The sequence below is a fragment of the Xyrauchen texanus genome, chromosome 12, assembly GCF_025860055.1.
Source record: "Xyrauchen texanus isolate HMW12.3.18 chromosome 12, RBS_HiC_50CHRs, whole genome shotgun sequence".
NCBI classification, from domain to species: domain Eukaryota; kingdom Metazoa; phylum Chordata; class Actinopteri; order Cypriniformes; family Catostomidae; genus Xyrauchen; species Xyrauchen texanus.
The window spans coordinates 47,235,573-47,251,027 of NC_068287.1; the positions used below are offsets into that span (position 1 = coordinate 47,235,573).

At 39.9% G+C, this 15,455-nt stretch overlaps 1 protein-coding gene across 4 annotated transcripts in view; it reads left to right on the forward strand.

Moving 5' to 3' along the window:
- The first annotated feature begins 645 nt into the window (after positions 1-645).
- The window catches only part of zc3h7ba (zinc finger CCCH-type containing 7Ba), a 50,869-nt gene continuing 36,059 nt past the window's right edge, over positions 646-15,455 (forward strand). Inside the window, exons 1-23 of one of the 4 annotated variants that reach the window (XM_052138552.1) lie at positions 646-792; positions 2,650-2,722; positions 2,834-2,870; positions 3,004-3,201; positions 4,183-4,341; positions 4,550-4,615; positions 4,711-4,767; positions 4,927-4,966; positions 5,311-5,471; positions 8,265-8,520; positions 8,620-8,696; positions 8,885-8,987; positions 9,072-9,233; positions 9,372-9,577; positions 9,720-9,820; positions 10,863-11,044; positions 11,147-11,202; positions 11,374-11,615; positions 11,698-11,803; positions 11,923-12,031; positions 12,184-12,317; positions 12,388-12,560; positions 13,785-13,881. In XM_052138552.1, coding sequence (XP_051994512.1) covers positions 2,664-2,722; positions 2,834-2,870; positions 3,004-3,201; positions 4,183-4,341; positions 4,550-4,615; positions 4,711-4,767; positions 4,927-4,966; positions 5,311-5,471; positions 8,265-8,520; positions 8,620-8,696; positions 8,885-8,987; positions 9,072-9,233; positions 9,372-9,577; positions 9,720-9,820; positions 10,863-11,044; positions 11,147-11,202; positions 11,374-11,615; positions 11,698-11,803; positions 11,923-12,031; positions 12,184-12,317; positions 12,388-12,560; positions 13,785-13,881 — 2,781 coding nt within the window. In that variant the 5' untranslated portion in view covers positions 646-792; positions 2,650-2,663. Of the gene's footprint in view, positions 793-2,649; positions 2,723-2,833; positions 2,871-3,003; positions 3,202-4,182; positions 4,342-4,549; positions 4,616-4,710; positions 4,768-4,926; positions 4,967-5,310; positions 5,472-8,264; positions 8,521-8,619; positions 8,697-8,884; positions 8,988-9,071; positions 9,234-9,371; positions 9,578-9,719; positions 9,821-10,862; positions 11,045-11,146; positions 11,203-11,373; positions 11,616-11,697; positions 11,804-11,922; positions 12,032-12,183; positions 12,318-12,387; positions 12,561-13,784; positions 13,882-15,455 lie in introns of those variants that run through there. The other 3 variants (XM_052138553.1, XM_052138550.1, XM_052138551.1) reach the window with 3 other exon arrangements.

The following is a 15,455-nucleotide window of genomic DNA, read 5'->3' on the forward strand; positions in this document are numbered from 1 at the left end:
TTCCTATTGGCTAAGATAACAGAAATGTATTAAAGTGAGAGTTTGGAAAGGTTTTGTCAGAGGATCAGATGGCATCTCGGCTCTGTTATTTTCAATATATCACATTATGCCATACGGCTGGAATACAGAATTTAACAAAGTATAACCTTTGACATCTGGAACCCCTTGACTTCGAGAGTTTTCTTGCAAAGAGGGAAGAGACTTCATTATTCCACAAGAAATCAAGACAAGACTCTTTACAGTATATTTTCAATTCAAAGTCTACAAAAGATTGCCGGATGTGAACTACTGCTTGCGCTTCTGAAGCTGCAGATGGCGTTGTCACATGGTACCTGTTACTTTTCTCAGCGCTGGTCTAGATGGACCAATCGAGGTTGTTTGTGAGTACTCGATGAGTAATCTTTAAAATAATGTTATAGAGTTTTATACAGTTGAGAACGAAAATTATTTTCATTATAGGGCACATATTAATATTTGAAATAGTAGCTTCAATTTATTATGTTTTCTAGAGTACAAAAATCTTCAATAGAACAAAAAAAAAACATCCTGAAAATTGATGTCCGCAATGGATGATTCGGCTTTTTGGGCCACCGGACGCCCCCTGGTGAAATAACAGTGTGTCTCATAGGAAATACAAACCTACCCTTAAACTTTAGTCGAGTGAGGCGCAGCGGTGAAGCCAACATGTTGCAACTGTGAGTGATCAACTGAATGTCTGTCAATCATTCATCTGTTCAGTTAAAGACACATTATTGACAAAAGCGCGTCCTGTCGTCATTTGTGCAGAAACAGGTGAGTGTATTTGCACCGGACTCATCAGGAATTAACAGCTGTGATTTTAACATAGTTAAAATATACTCTAACATAGAGTTTGTATTTGTATTAAGTGTTCATTAAAGGTTAAGGGCTGTCTTTATGAGTTATTAGAGTGTCATTCTGTCTGTTTGTTACATCAGCTGCTTTAGTTTCGTTTTGCAGAAACTGTCTTATGGGGAAGGAAGTGAACTTGAGTTAGTTTGGGTGTGTTTCAAATCCTAGTGAGCTCCCTACGTAGACATCAGCATCATGGGCATCACTGGAGCTGTGCTGACTCCCAAACATTCTGCTGTCTATGTAAGGCAGCTCGCTAGAGTTTGAACACAACCATTTTAACTTGGAATATTATCAAAACTTCCCACAAATATACACATACAGCGATGTGATGACTGTAAATGTACTGTTAGTTTTCTTCCAGTGTGCCTGATATTATTGTCATTCATATGCATGTGCATATAGTGTTGGGTGTAACGTGTTACAAAGTAACGCATTACTGTAACTAATTACTTTCCCATAGAAAAGTTGATGGGATTACTCTTCATTTTTAGTAATTTAATTACAGTTATTTATGATGTACTTGTGTTACATACTGTATAGACTGTCAACAGTTCTATTCAAAGCAATACTGAATTGAAAATCTAAATGTAACATTTGTTTTCTTATTCAGCGCCGCCCCTTCAGATGCGTTGGCAATATGCCTGCCCGCTTGAGCTCGTGCCACTGTGTTGAGAAATTGCTCAAGTGAAAAGAGGTCGGAAGATGCAAGTGGCTGTTTTATTAAATGTTAATATCCCCATTACAACGAGTTTATCCTCATTACAACGAGTTTATGACATATGCAGGTCCAAAGCGTTTGACACGGCAACATAGATATGCACTTTTGAGAGATCGCAGGGGCGGTTCGCACAGAACGTATTTTTGCGCATGTCTGCACTGTGTTTCAATTGTTTTCTGATGACACACTAGACGGACGTCTTTGACTGCTGCAGCGTGTCTTGCTGTTTCTTTCAGTCTCGAGCAGGACCGACCGTGTCAAGTTAAAAAGAGTTTTAATATTCAAAAATGAATATTGTGTCATGTTAAAACTCTACTGTTACGAACGTTGCCTACGATGCGTACATGACATACAGCCTTTTGCAACAAATGTACTTGCTTTGAGACTAAATTATAAAGAAATTGATCGATTATCATCCATCTGGTCAAAGTTGATATGAGTAATTTAATTACTTTTCAGATAGAGTAATTAGTACAGTAATCTAATTACAATGTAGATGTAATTAGTAATGAGTAATTTAATTACAATGTAGATGTAATTAGTAATGAGAAATTTAATTACTTTTCAGACAGTGTAATTAGTACAGTAATCTAATTACAATGTAGAAGATGTAATTAGTAATGAGTAATATAATTACTTTTCAGACAGAGTAATTAGTACAGTAATCTAATTACAATGTAGAAGATGTAATTAGTAATGAGTAATATAATTACTTTTCAGATAGAGTAATTAGTACAGTAATCTAATTACAATGTAGATGTAATTAGTAATGAGTAATTTAATTACAATGTAGATGTAATTAGTAATGAGTAATTTAATTACAATGTAGATGTAATTAGTAATGAGTAATTTAATTACTTTTCCGACAGCGTAATTAGTTCACTTTTTTGGAGAATCTTGCCCAACACTGCACATTTAGCTAATGCATTTAAGTGCATTAATTCAGTGCTGTAATTTACATTGAAGACATTGAGCAGACACTCTCTTTAGTGTCTTTATATGGGCCTGTCATGTTGAACAGATGTAAACATGTACTTTAACACATGTTTGTTTGTTAGGTCTGTGATGAAACATGAGCTGTGAGCGTCAGAAGCGCAGAGACGAGATTCAGAGAGCGCTGAGGTTCATCAAGTACGTGTTTACTGTACTCTGTGTTTTACTCTTCTCTAAACGAGTGTGCTCTAAATGACTGTACCGTACCATGCTTTACTGTTGTATCTCATTTTTGGTTTGTGTCTGCAGATCGTCTTTGCCCTATCCTGAACCTGAAGCCTTTGAGGTTGAGTTTAAACACACAGAAAACACTGAATAAACACGTTTCCACATTTGGCATGTGTCGCCCTGTCCTGTTGGACTGTGTGATACTCAAACCAAACGTTCAATTGTCTCCTAATTGTGTTGTTGTTTGTCAGGGGTTTGTTATTGAGCTGGTGTGTAATCTCTTGGACGAGGGGAATGCTGCGTTTCGAGAGCGCGAGTGGACGCAGGCGCTAGATGATTTCGGTGAGGGGGTTAGTGTGGCACAATACTCTCAGGACGAGGGTCTGAAAGTGCCCGCCGCCCTGCTGGAGAGTCTGTACATCAATCGCGCCGCAACCCATCAGAACATGGTGAAAATGAGATCTAAGTCACGTGTAGATTCTTACCTATATTTCATCAGGATGGCATAATGAGATATATGGAAAATATACGATAAATATAATATTATTTTGTTGGCGATACAAATTAAGCAACATGATATTAATGCATAAAGTATGACTAGTAGCACCTAATAAACAAGCAAAAAGGGTGGCGGAGGACGAATCTCAGTTGCCTCCGCGTCTGAGACCGTCAATCCACACATCTTATCACGTGACTTGTTGCGCACGTTACCATGGAGACCTAGCGCGTGTGGAGGCTTCACGCTATTCTCCGCGGCATCCACGCACAACTCACCACACGCCCCACCGAGAGCGAGAACCACATTATAGCGACCACGAGGAGGTTACCCCATGTGACTCTACCCTCCCTAGCAACCGGCCAATTTGGTTGCTTTGGAGACCTGGAGTCACTCAGCACGCCCTGAATTCAAACTCACGACTCCAGGTGTGATAGTCAGCGTCAATACTCGCTGAGATACCCAGACCCCCAGGCTCAAACATGTTTTAATGTAAACACTTAATAAGGTTTCTTACCAGATGTAGTTTTGTTGCCGTTTCTCCCAAAGACAAACTCCGCTGTGATCAGCGCCATGTTGTTCTGTCACATGACTCCTTACGTTGAAAGCTGAACCCTTTGCTGACAGCCTAGAGTCTCCTGAATTGAGATATATACGTTGCATATATGGTACACGGGGTCGCACGAGGTTAAGTCATTTCAGTGCAAATGAATAAAAACGGCAATGTGTTGAATATCATCAAGAGGCTGTAAAGTATCTAGATATAAAGTTTTAGCTCTATTGCTCAGCCCCGTGCCTGTACAGATATTTGTTTACATCTTTTTTTGCAGTTGCAGTTGTTCATAAGGAAATTATTGATCACAGATTAAAAGCAGAAAGTCGGTTTCATGTTTATATTACACTATTAAACAGTGAATGTTCGTCTGTGTCTCAGGGTGAGTTTGATAGCGGGGTGAAGGATTGCGAGCGTGCTCTGCAGGTGTGTAAAGACAGTCCTAAAGCATTGTATCGTAAGGCCATGTGTTTGAAGGAGGCGGGGAAACTGAGAGAGGCGTACGACTGCACCACTGCATGCCTGCTCGCATCACCTCAGGTAAACTCATTTACCTAAACATACAACCATTCAAAGCGTTTCAATAAACCACGAGAGCAGAAAAAATGAATAAACATGGGATGGAAATGTACATGCACTTGAGATAAACCTATGAAAGTCAAATATGTTTAAGTGGCATTACAGGTAATAGAATTACAGCTCTTTAGTTTACTGTAGTGCCTCTGTGTAATGTTTTTGGGCTTCTCAGGATACGACGGTGAGAAGTTTGGCACAGAAACTCGCTGTCAGTCTGAACTTGAAGAACAGTTCTCATGTGAGTGCATTCTGTCAGTAATATCACATTGTTTTGAAATCTGCATTTGCATGACAATTGCATCAATTTATATTAAATGTGTTGTTCTGTTTTAGGAGGGGAACGCCTTGAGTTCTCTGGACGACTGGGATGTGACGCCACCGTTAGAAGAGGCAGGACTTTATTCATGACAAAATGCTTCACATTTAAATCCGATCAGTGTTGCATGAATTTCATCTGTGCATAATATCACAGTTGATTCTGATGAGCGGATAATATTATTTAATAATCTTCATATTTAAACATTTGTATGCTTTTGTCTTTGTTTGCAGATGTCTTTTAATAGACTGGAGAGAGGGAAAGAAACTGCAGGTATCATAATACTCACACTATTTCTGCAGTTTATACACGGCGTAGCATGCAGGTTGTTTTCTTTGACTGCTCAGATTATAGGACATTTTATAGGACCAAGATAACTGGACGTCATTCGCTGAACTAAACATGCATTTGATGAGGTCATGTGACAACAATGTAGCATAAGACAGATACTGTGTATTGTTTCATATACTTAATAAATAGTAGGCAGTAGACATTATGTTCTGTTCAGTAAGCAGTTCACAGTATTCTGAATGTAAACACTATGTGAATGATTTCTGCTGCTGTTTTTTAGTGTTGGTGACCACGTAAGTTATTTACATAATGTTTCTCCATCTCAGTTGGTTTGTCTGCGGGGTCATCTCCTGTCTTACCCACTTATGAGTGCCCAAGACTGTCTCACAGTCTGTCTGTCTCACAGCCGCTGGAGGACAATGATCTGATGGGAGATGAGCTGGACAGTCTACTGGACTGTATGCCTAAAGAGGAGGACACACCACAGGTTATAGAGACATACTGGACATATTTGATCTTATTGTACAGTGGCAAGTTACAATAATGAACAAACGCAATCTGTTTTCACAAACAACACACAAATTATTTTATTGTTCTTGTACATATTGAATACATCATTCAAACATTCACAGTGTTGGTTTAGGAAATGTATGTGAACCCGTAGGCCTAATGATGCCAACAAAAGTTAGTAAAATCAGGAGTTGGCAAACCTGGCATCCAGTTAATGAAACGAGATTGAAGGTGTGGGTTAGAGCTACTGTGACTTATAAAAAGCACTCAAACATTTTGAGTTTGCTTGTCATGAGAAGCATCTGCTGACGTGGACCATGCCTTGCAAAAAAAGAGATCTCAGAAGACCTACGATCAAGAATTGTTGCTTTGCATAAAGCTGTAAAGGGTTACAAAGTTATCTCGAAGAACTTAAATATTCATCTGTCCACAGTTAGACAAACTGTCTATAAATGGACATGATTTAGTACTATAGGTACTCTCACTAGAAGTGACCGTTAGATATTCATCAGTCCACAGTTAGACAAACTGTCTATAAATGGAGATGATTTAGTACTATAGGTACTCTCACTAGAAGTGGCCATTAGATATTCATCTGTCCACAGTTAGACAAACTGTCTATAAATGGAGATGATTTAGTACTATAGGTACTCTCACTAGAAGTGGCCGTTAGATATTCATCTGTGCACAGTTAGACAAACTGTCTATAAATGGAGATGATTTAATACTATAGGTACTCTCACTAGAAGTGGCCGTTAGATATTCATCTGTCCACAGTGAGACAAACTGTCTATAAATGGAGATGATTTAGTACTATAGGTACTCTCACTAGAAGTGGCCGTTAGATATTCATCTGTCCACAGTTAGACAAACTGTCTATAAATGGAGATGATTTAGTACTATAGGTACTCTCACTAGGAGTGGCCATTAGATATTCATCTGTCCACAGTGAGACAAACTGTCTATAAATGGAGATGATTTAGTACTATAGGTACTCTCACTATAAGTGGCTGTTAGATATTCATCTGTCCACAGTTAGACAAACTGTCTATAAATGGAGATGATATAGTACTATAGGTACTCTCTCTAGAAGTGGCTGTTAGATATTCATCTGTCCACAGTTAGACAAACTGTCTATAAATGGAGATGATATAGTACTATAGGTACTCTCACTATAAGTGGCTGTTAGATATTCATCTGTCCACAGTTAGACAAACTGTCTATAAATGGAGATGATTTAGTACTATAGGTACTCTCACTAGAAGTGGCTGTTAGATATTCATCTGTCCACAGTTAGACAAACTGTCTATAAATGGAGATGATTTAGTACTATAGGTACTCTCACTGGAAGTGGCTGTTAGATATTCGTCTGTCCACAGTTAGACAAACTGTCTATAAATGGACATGATTTAGTACTATAGGTACTCTCTCTAGAAGTGGCCGTTAGATATTCATCTGTCCACAGTTAGACAAACTGTCTATAAATGGAGATGATTTAGTACTATAGGTACTCTCTCTAGAAGTGGCCGTTAGATAGTCATCTGTGCACAGTTAGACAAACTGTCTATAAATGGAGGTGATTTAGTACTATAGGTACTCTCTCTAGAAGTGGCCGTTAGATAGTCATCTGTGCACAGTTAGACAAACTGTCTATAAATGGAGGTGATTTAGTACTATAGGTACTCTCTCTAGAAGTGGCCGTTAGATATTCATCTGTCCACAGTTAGACAAACTGTCTATAAATGGAGATGATTTAGTACTATAGGTACTCTCTCTAGAAGTGGCCGTTAGATATTCATCTGTCCACAGTTAGACAAACTGTCTTTAAATGGAGATGATTTAGTACTATAGGTACTCTCTCTAGAAGTGGCCGTTAGATAGTCATCTGTGCACAGTTAGACAAACTGTCTATAAATGGAGGTGATTTAGTACTATAGGTACTCTCTCTAGAAGTGGCGGTTAGATATTCATCTGTCCACAGTTAGACAAACTGTCTATAAATGGAGATGATTTAGTACTATAGGTACTCTCTCTAGAAGTGGCTGTTAGATATTCATCTGTCCACAGTTAGACAAACTGTCTATAAATGGAGATGATTTAGTACTATAGGTACTCTCTCTAGAAGTGGCTGTTAGATATTCATCTGTCCACAGTTAGACAAACTGTCTATACAGAACGGCTTCAATAAAATAAATTCCACCATTTGGAGTGTCCCAGTCAGAGTCTAGACCTTAACCCAATATGGCCTCAAGAGAGCCATTCACACCAGACATGCTAAGAATATGGCTGAGCTGACACAGCTCTGTAAGGAAGAATGATCCAGAATTCCTTCTGAATGTTGTGCAGGTCTAATCCGCATCTATCAGAAGTGCTTGAGTAAGGTTATTACTGCAAAAGGAGGATTGACCAGTTATTAAATCCAAGGGTTCACTTATTTTTTCCACAGCACTGTGAATGCTTAATGGGATGTGTTTAATAAAGACATGAAAATTTATAATTGTTTTTGTGTTGTTAGCTTAAGTACATGTGACTTTGATGAGGATGGCATCACATTTTCTGACCAATTAATGCAGGAAACCATTTAGGCTCTAAAGGGTTCACATACTTTTTCGTGCCACTGTAAATGAGTAGAACAGCAATGAGCAAGAGATATCTTTTATAGAAGTGATACCAACAACATGGAAAACTTTGACAAATCCAGTAAGTGTTTTCCATTTCTACAAACAATATGCTCAAGGCGGTTAGTGAAGCGTCTTTATTCTCTTCTCAGAGTGCCGTTGTCCCCAGCGGTCTGGTGTGTTTCTCCTCATCATCTCCTCGTCTTCCTCCTGCGTTCTTCTCATCTGTGGGGAGTCGGTTAGACACTCTTGACTCCATCACTAAACCTGAGGTGAACTCAGACGCTATGGACACGTTAGACGCCATCTGTCCACCGCAGGTTCTGCGTACTGGCTCTGATGCCATGCAGCGCCCCCTAGTGGTGGGAGGAGACGCACTCGATTCACTGTCTGAATTCAGTCTGCCAGGCAAGAGCAACAACACCTTTAATCCCAGAGTGCAGAGATATTCTGTTGGATCACATTATATTTAATATGTATTGCCTTTTGTTGATATGTTTCTCTCAGGTGGGAAAGTCTGTCGTAGTTTTCTGCCGTCAATCAAACTGAAAAACATGTTGAATCCTGCAAACAACCCTCATACAGTGAGTCTCACATTTGTCTATTTGTTGATAGATGGATGGAAAGATATTAAAATAATATTAAAGAGGATAAAAGACATGCATTGGAAAGAATATGCATTATATACACAATGCACAGCATAATCAAGATGCATTAGTGAATCTCTGCTGTTCAAATGTGAACTATTTTCATTTGTTTGTGTTTGTTACAGAGGAATGGTCATGTGACCTCCACTCTTTCCTGTCTGTCCAAGAATCCACTAGAACACACACATGAGTTTACACAAGCCTGCAGGACCTGCTTCACTTCTACAGGTGACACAAGCAGAGACAAAACATGTTTTCAGCATATTATACATCTGTCTGTCTATAACTCACCTGTCTCTCTCTCATTCTCAGGTTCAGGTGTGTTGGACTTTGAGTTCAGGTCTGATGTCACTCACACCTGTAAGAAAGATCTTCTGCTGTGCAGGAGGAGGGGCGGAGCTAACTCACCCTGGAGGCGGATCCGGGTCCGTCCAACTCATAAAAACTTCCAGGGTGCCTTTGTGCTCTGTAGAGGTACGTCATCACCTGTTGGCCGGTCAGTGATATGTTTACAAGAACATGACATTCATTAAATGCTCTATGTTTGTGTGTGTGTGTGTGTGTGTGTGTGTGTGTGTGTGTGTGTGTGTGTGTGTGTGTGTGTGTGTGTAGAGATTATAGAGAATCAGGTGTGTAAGTTTGGCGAGGACTGCACATTTGCATATTGTCAAGAAGAAATTGACGTATGGACGCTGGAGAGGCGGGGCTTACTGGTCAGAGAGCTGCTCTTCAATCCACTAGCGACCAATCAGAAACAAGCACTCAGCGTCATCAAAATCCTGAACGTACACATGGGCATGTTCATGTTCCTCTGTGAGGTGACGGCACACACATTGACATAGACAGGATCTTTTTTCAGTTTCTAATGTGGGGAAGGACATGGTTTTGACCTGCAGCTGGTCTCTGGAGGAGGTCAGGGTTTTTGTCTGATAACGAAACGTGTCCTCTGTTCTTCTGCAGCCCTGTTTTGACTGTAAACCCAGAATTATCAGCAAATGCTGGAAGGAGAATCCTGCTCTGTGCACAAACCTGCAAACACAACATCTGTTTGACAAGAAAAAGTACAAAATTGGTCTCTGTGCTGTCTGTCTTCTTGTTCATTCTTTCTTTCTGTTACCTTTCATTTCTTCTGTTTTCTTTTCCTTGATTTGTTTTTTTCGTTCTTTCTTTCCATCTTTTGTTTTTTCTTTCTTTCTCTTATTTGTTCATTTCTTCCATTCATTTGTTCTTTGTTAATTTCTTCTGTCTTTTATTAGGGCCCAAGCACTTAAAGTGTGGAGGTTTATTATTATTATTATTGTTTTTTCAAGGTTTTCTGTACTTTTGGGGTACTTCACATGCGTGAAAACTCTTGAAATTAAGTCGTCGGCCATTAGGGCTGGGCAAAGTTGCATTGGGCCATGCAGGGGTGCTCTCTAGCACCCACATTCGGTCTTTTATCCTTTTTCCTTCCTTTTTTGTTTATTTATTCTTCCATACATTTTTTCTTGTTCATTCATTCTGTCTATTTCCTTTCGTTTGTTCTTTTCTTAATTTGTTTGTTCATTTTTCTACCATTCATTTGTTGTTTATGTTAATTATTTCTGTCAATTCTTTTTTAATTCATTTTCCTTTGTTCATTTATCTGTTTGTTTGTTAATTTTGTTAATTTTTCTGTTTATTATCTTTAGTCTTTTTGTTCTTTCCTTCCTTTTGTGTTTATTCTTTTTAGTTTTTTCATTTTTCCACTCATTTGTTCTTGTTCATTCTTTTTGTCTATTATCTTTCGTTTGTTCCTTTTCCTTCCTTGATTAATGTATTCATTCTTTACTTTTGTTCTTTCTCATTTGTTATTTCTTCCATTCATTTGTTCAGCATTTCTGTCTTTTATCTTTTTGTTTATTAATTTTGTCCTTCCTTGATTTGTAAATTTTTTCCATAATTTGTTGGTTCTTTTGTTTGTCTTTTATTTTTCTGTTGTATGTTCTTTTGTTCTTATTTGTTTTTAGATCTTGTTTCTTTGTCTGCAACATCTTTAGTCAGAGTTAGTCTGAGATTTATATTTTAAATACAGAAACTGTAGAACACAGCTGCATATGTAAAGTAAATCTCTCTCTGTGTCAGATGTTTGGTTCACGCGGTGAAGAACAGTACAGTGTGTTACAGTAAGATTCGAGCATTGACTCCTCTCCGTCAGTTTGACATGTGTCGTCATGAGTTCAGTTTTGGCTGTAAGAGAGAAGACACCTGCTGCTTCGCTCACTCACTCATAGAACTGCAGACATGGACACTGCAGAGAGACACTGGTGCACACACACACTAAACACATTATATTGCAGTACATCAGTAATCCACCAGGTGGAGCATCATACTGATACTCCCCAAACCCCGTCTGTGTTTGTGTTTAGGCATCAATCCTGAAGAGATTGTGCAGGAGTCAAAAAAACACTGGAACAAACAGCGAGTGAGTTTGTCTTTAAGAGCACCTTTGCATCCCAAACTGATAATAAAGAGTTATAGGATGAGTTACACACTTAAGTTTAATACTCAGGGTTAGAGGTATAAAAAAGAAATAGTAATACTGATGCTTCACTTGACTTTGAGTTCATAATGTGTGTTATTGTGTCTCCATCAGCCTGCGATCGTTGCTTCACGTTCATCTAATAAAATCACTGCTGCCAAAACAAACTGTCCAATTAGAGTGGAGGATGCCAACACGAAGGCGTGTCCTGTCCAGGGAACAGGAAGTGCTGACTCAGCTGAGGTCAAAGGTCACAGTCTAGGGCTGAAGTTTGTGTGTGGTCAGTGCTGGAGAGACGGGCTGCTCAGTGAACCGGACCGAGCGCTCAAATACTGCACCGCTAAAGCCCGACACAGGTGCAGAGAGAAACAACCACACACACCAAAACTGTCTGTCTTTCTCTGTCTCACTCTCTCCTGACTGTCTGTCTCTCTTCAGCTGGACTAAAGAGAGGAGAGTTTTATTAGTGAAGTCTCATGAGAAGAAAAAGTGGGTCACAGTGCGACCTTTGCCCTTCGCAAAGACCTTTCCTCAACAATATGACGTGAGTGAAATGTTGTAGCGTTAGGTAGATGTTTACAGTTAATACGGTCAAATATAAGTCAACCTCACAAATGGACAAATGGTTGTTAGTGGTGTAATGCTAAGATGTTTCCTCCACAGATCTGTGTTCACGTGATGAATCAGCGTAAGTGTCATTATATCGGGAACTGTACATTCGCTCACAGTCAGGAGGAGAAAGATCTGTGGACGTACATGAAGGACAACGGCTGTGAGCTTCAAACAAACACACTCATCAGCTAGTACAGCATAGAAACACTGATTCATGGACTGAAGGCCAATTCATATAATATTGTGATTCAGTGATGATGTCACAGATGAGATGTTAGATGATTCATGTAATTGAGTGTTTGTGTTCTGCAGTCCGAGACATCCAGCAGGTGTATGACGTCTGGCTCTCCACGTCCAATCAGAACAGACCATCTGACGGCACCTCACGGTCTCCGCCAATGGAAGAGAAGCAGATCACCATGCCGACGGACTTTGCTGAACCGATGGTACACGCTCACACATTCATTGTCATGTTTTTGATCTGTACTGTGGTGCATGTGGTGTTTTGTTTGTCAGCAGGACAGTTTTTACTGCGCTTTGTGTGGTAAACACAGTAACAGTGATCGTCAGTGGCAGCAGCACATCTCGTCTGAGAAACACAAGCAGAGAGTGTTGAGTGGAGAGGGAGAAGATGAGAGTGTGGCCTGGTCATATCGCTTCCCTGGACCCTGTTTCTCCATCTGCACCAGGTACACGAGCATCAGTGCATTGTGGATCCATCGGTGTGACTGTATCAATGGCAGCAGTCAGGTTGCAGTTATGAAATGTAGCTCATAAAATGCTCATTAAAATGTGCAAGGCAGGTAAGGCTTTTTTTTTTAAATTTTCTCCCCAATTTGGAACGCCCAATTCCCAATGTGCTCCAAGTCCTCGTGGTGGAGTTGTGTCTCGCCTCAATCCGGGTGGCGGAGGACGAATCTCAGTTGCCTCCACGTCTGAGACCGTCAATCTGCATTGAGCGCGTTACCACGGAGACGTAGCGCGTGTGGAGGCTTCACGCTATTCTCCGCGGCATTCACACACATCTCACCACACGCCCCACCGAGAGCGAGAACCACATTATAGTGACCACGAGGAGGTTACCCCATGTGACTCTACCCTCCCTAGCAACCGGGACAATTTAGTTGCTAAGGAGACCTGACTGGAGTCACTCAGCACACCCTGGATTCAAACTCGCGACTCCAGGTGTGCTGATCAGCACAATGTTCGACAGTCGACCGTCTCGGCTTACCACTTGTGATCAAATTGGAGAGACACCCCTACTGTTCCCGGACAAAAATGTCCAAAACTGTATTTTGGCTTTTTTGGAGGATTCAGAATTCAGTTAGCTCATATTACATAATTAAATTAGTATATAAGCACATTTAGTTAAAATCTGTAAACTTTGGCTGCTGCGTGTCATGCATTAGAAGTCTTTGCTGCATCTGCTGGAAAAGCATGACAACATTATAATATAATATAATAGCAATGTCAAGTATAGCCTATAGGTGGCCTCAGTGTTCCCCTTATTGTTTAATGGTGTCTGTCAATGTACAGTCAATGTTGTAACTTATAGATGTTATCTCAAGTTATGCATTTGGGTATATAATTAGGCATTATAAAAGTTCAAGTTTAGCTATTGATTTAAACCACTTGCATTGTGTCTCTTTCTCGTCTCACCCACCGATTTCCCCTATTGGTTTCTATGATCGGACAAATTTGTCCGAGAACAATACAGGTGTGACTTTTGTTTTGTTAAACCACCTAAACTTTGTGCATTTATATGGGAAAGAGGAAAGCTCACAAAGCCCCAGACCACTTCGATGAAGGATGACATTTTTATATGTAAAAGCAATCAACGTCTAAAACAAGGGTTAAGAAGGGAGTGTGGCCCGCCCCGATCGTCCTGATTGGCTGTTATGTTTGATTGACAGGTTGGAGGAGGGTTGTCCTGATGGCGTGAGTTGTGACTTCGCTCACAGTGAGGCGGAGCTTCGGGAGTGGCACAAACGGCGGGAATTTCTCGCATGAAGGTTGGACAAAGCCCGAGCCGACATGCTGATATCGCCAACTGACAACGATTTTGGGAACTACAACTTTCTCCTTCAAGACTAAAACACACACAGTTCTCATAATGACAACTCAATAATTAACACATCTATCCCTGCATACTAATGAGGCTTGCTCTGAAAAACCACAACATTAGTGTCCACGGATAAACGTTCACTGGATCTCTCTGAAGGTGCTTCATCTCCTCGTTTCAGTGATTGTTGTCACCTGATGTTCAGAGTTACTGTCAGTCCTGATGAGAGCGAGCGATGTTGATGTTTTAATCTGTGAAGAATGAAGCTAAAAGACTTTATTCTCCTTTAACATGAAGATGTGTCAGATTGATTTCTAAACTTAGACCAAACACTTTTTTTCAATTCTCCTGGGGAAAAAAACAAGATATTACTTTATTATTCACGACTTCACTATTATCTATAAACTCAAAGCACTCGAGATCAGACGAGATCAGCGATCAGATGTTTTACTGTCGACTGTCTTTTGTGTTCACGTTCTGTTCATACGCTGATTAAACGTGACATCTGTATGATGTAACACTGTTATCACGTGTTATCTTTGTCATTGGAGTTTTGTTCATATAATAATTCACTGTTTATGCAACAATTGATCATTGAATCTGTTGCCTACAGTATTATGTAATAAACATTATTTTTATTAAAGGTGTTTGTTTATTAGAGAGACTGAACTTTAGTGTTCTGATTAAATGCTGCTCTGCTTGAGACGCTCATGGTAAACTGCACTTATATAGCGCCTTTTAACTTTAGCGGTATTCAAAAGCTTTACACAGCGTCTGATTCACGAACACATTCGCTTCACATGTCCATAAATGAAAAATCACCAGAAAAACGACCATGATAACCTTTCTACAATCATTGTTGCACCATCAACCAAAAGTTTTTCTCCCAATGTTGGAATGCCAAATTCCCACTTCTTAGTAGGTCCTCGTGGTGGTGCGGTTACTCACCTCAATCCGGGTGGTGGAGAACAAGTATCAGGTGCCTCTGAGACCGTCAATCGGCGCATCTGATCACATGACTCATTGTGCACGACACCGCGGAGACTCACAGCATGTGGAGACTCATGCTACTCTCCACGATCCACACACAACTCACCACACGCCCCATTGAGAGAACCACTAATCACCACCACGAGGAGGTTACCCCATGTGACTCTACCCTCCCTAACAACTGGCCCAATTTGGTTGCTAAGCAGACCTGACTGGAGTCACTCGCCCTGGAAATATCTGTATGGAAGAACTGGTTTATTAAATGAGAGACATTCAGGAAGTTCAAATGATCTGAATATAAACACACATAAATCTCTTTGGGGAAAGATGAACTTCTTTACTGAGTTACATTAAAGTCTTCATGAGATACAAAAGACCACAGTAATAAAAATGAGCCATCAGCAATTTCAAACATAAAGAAATGTTTATTAAACATCTTCAGCATAGCACATGCAATTATTAATTATGTATTTAATGACTTTAACTCATTTAATAAAGTTCCCACACTGGGATTAAAGACTTTAATGTAGTT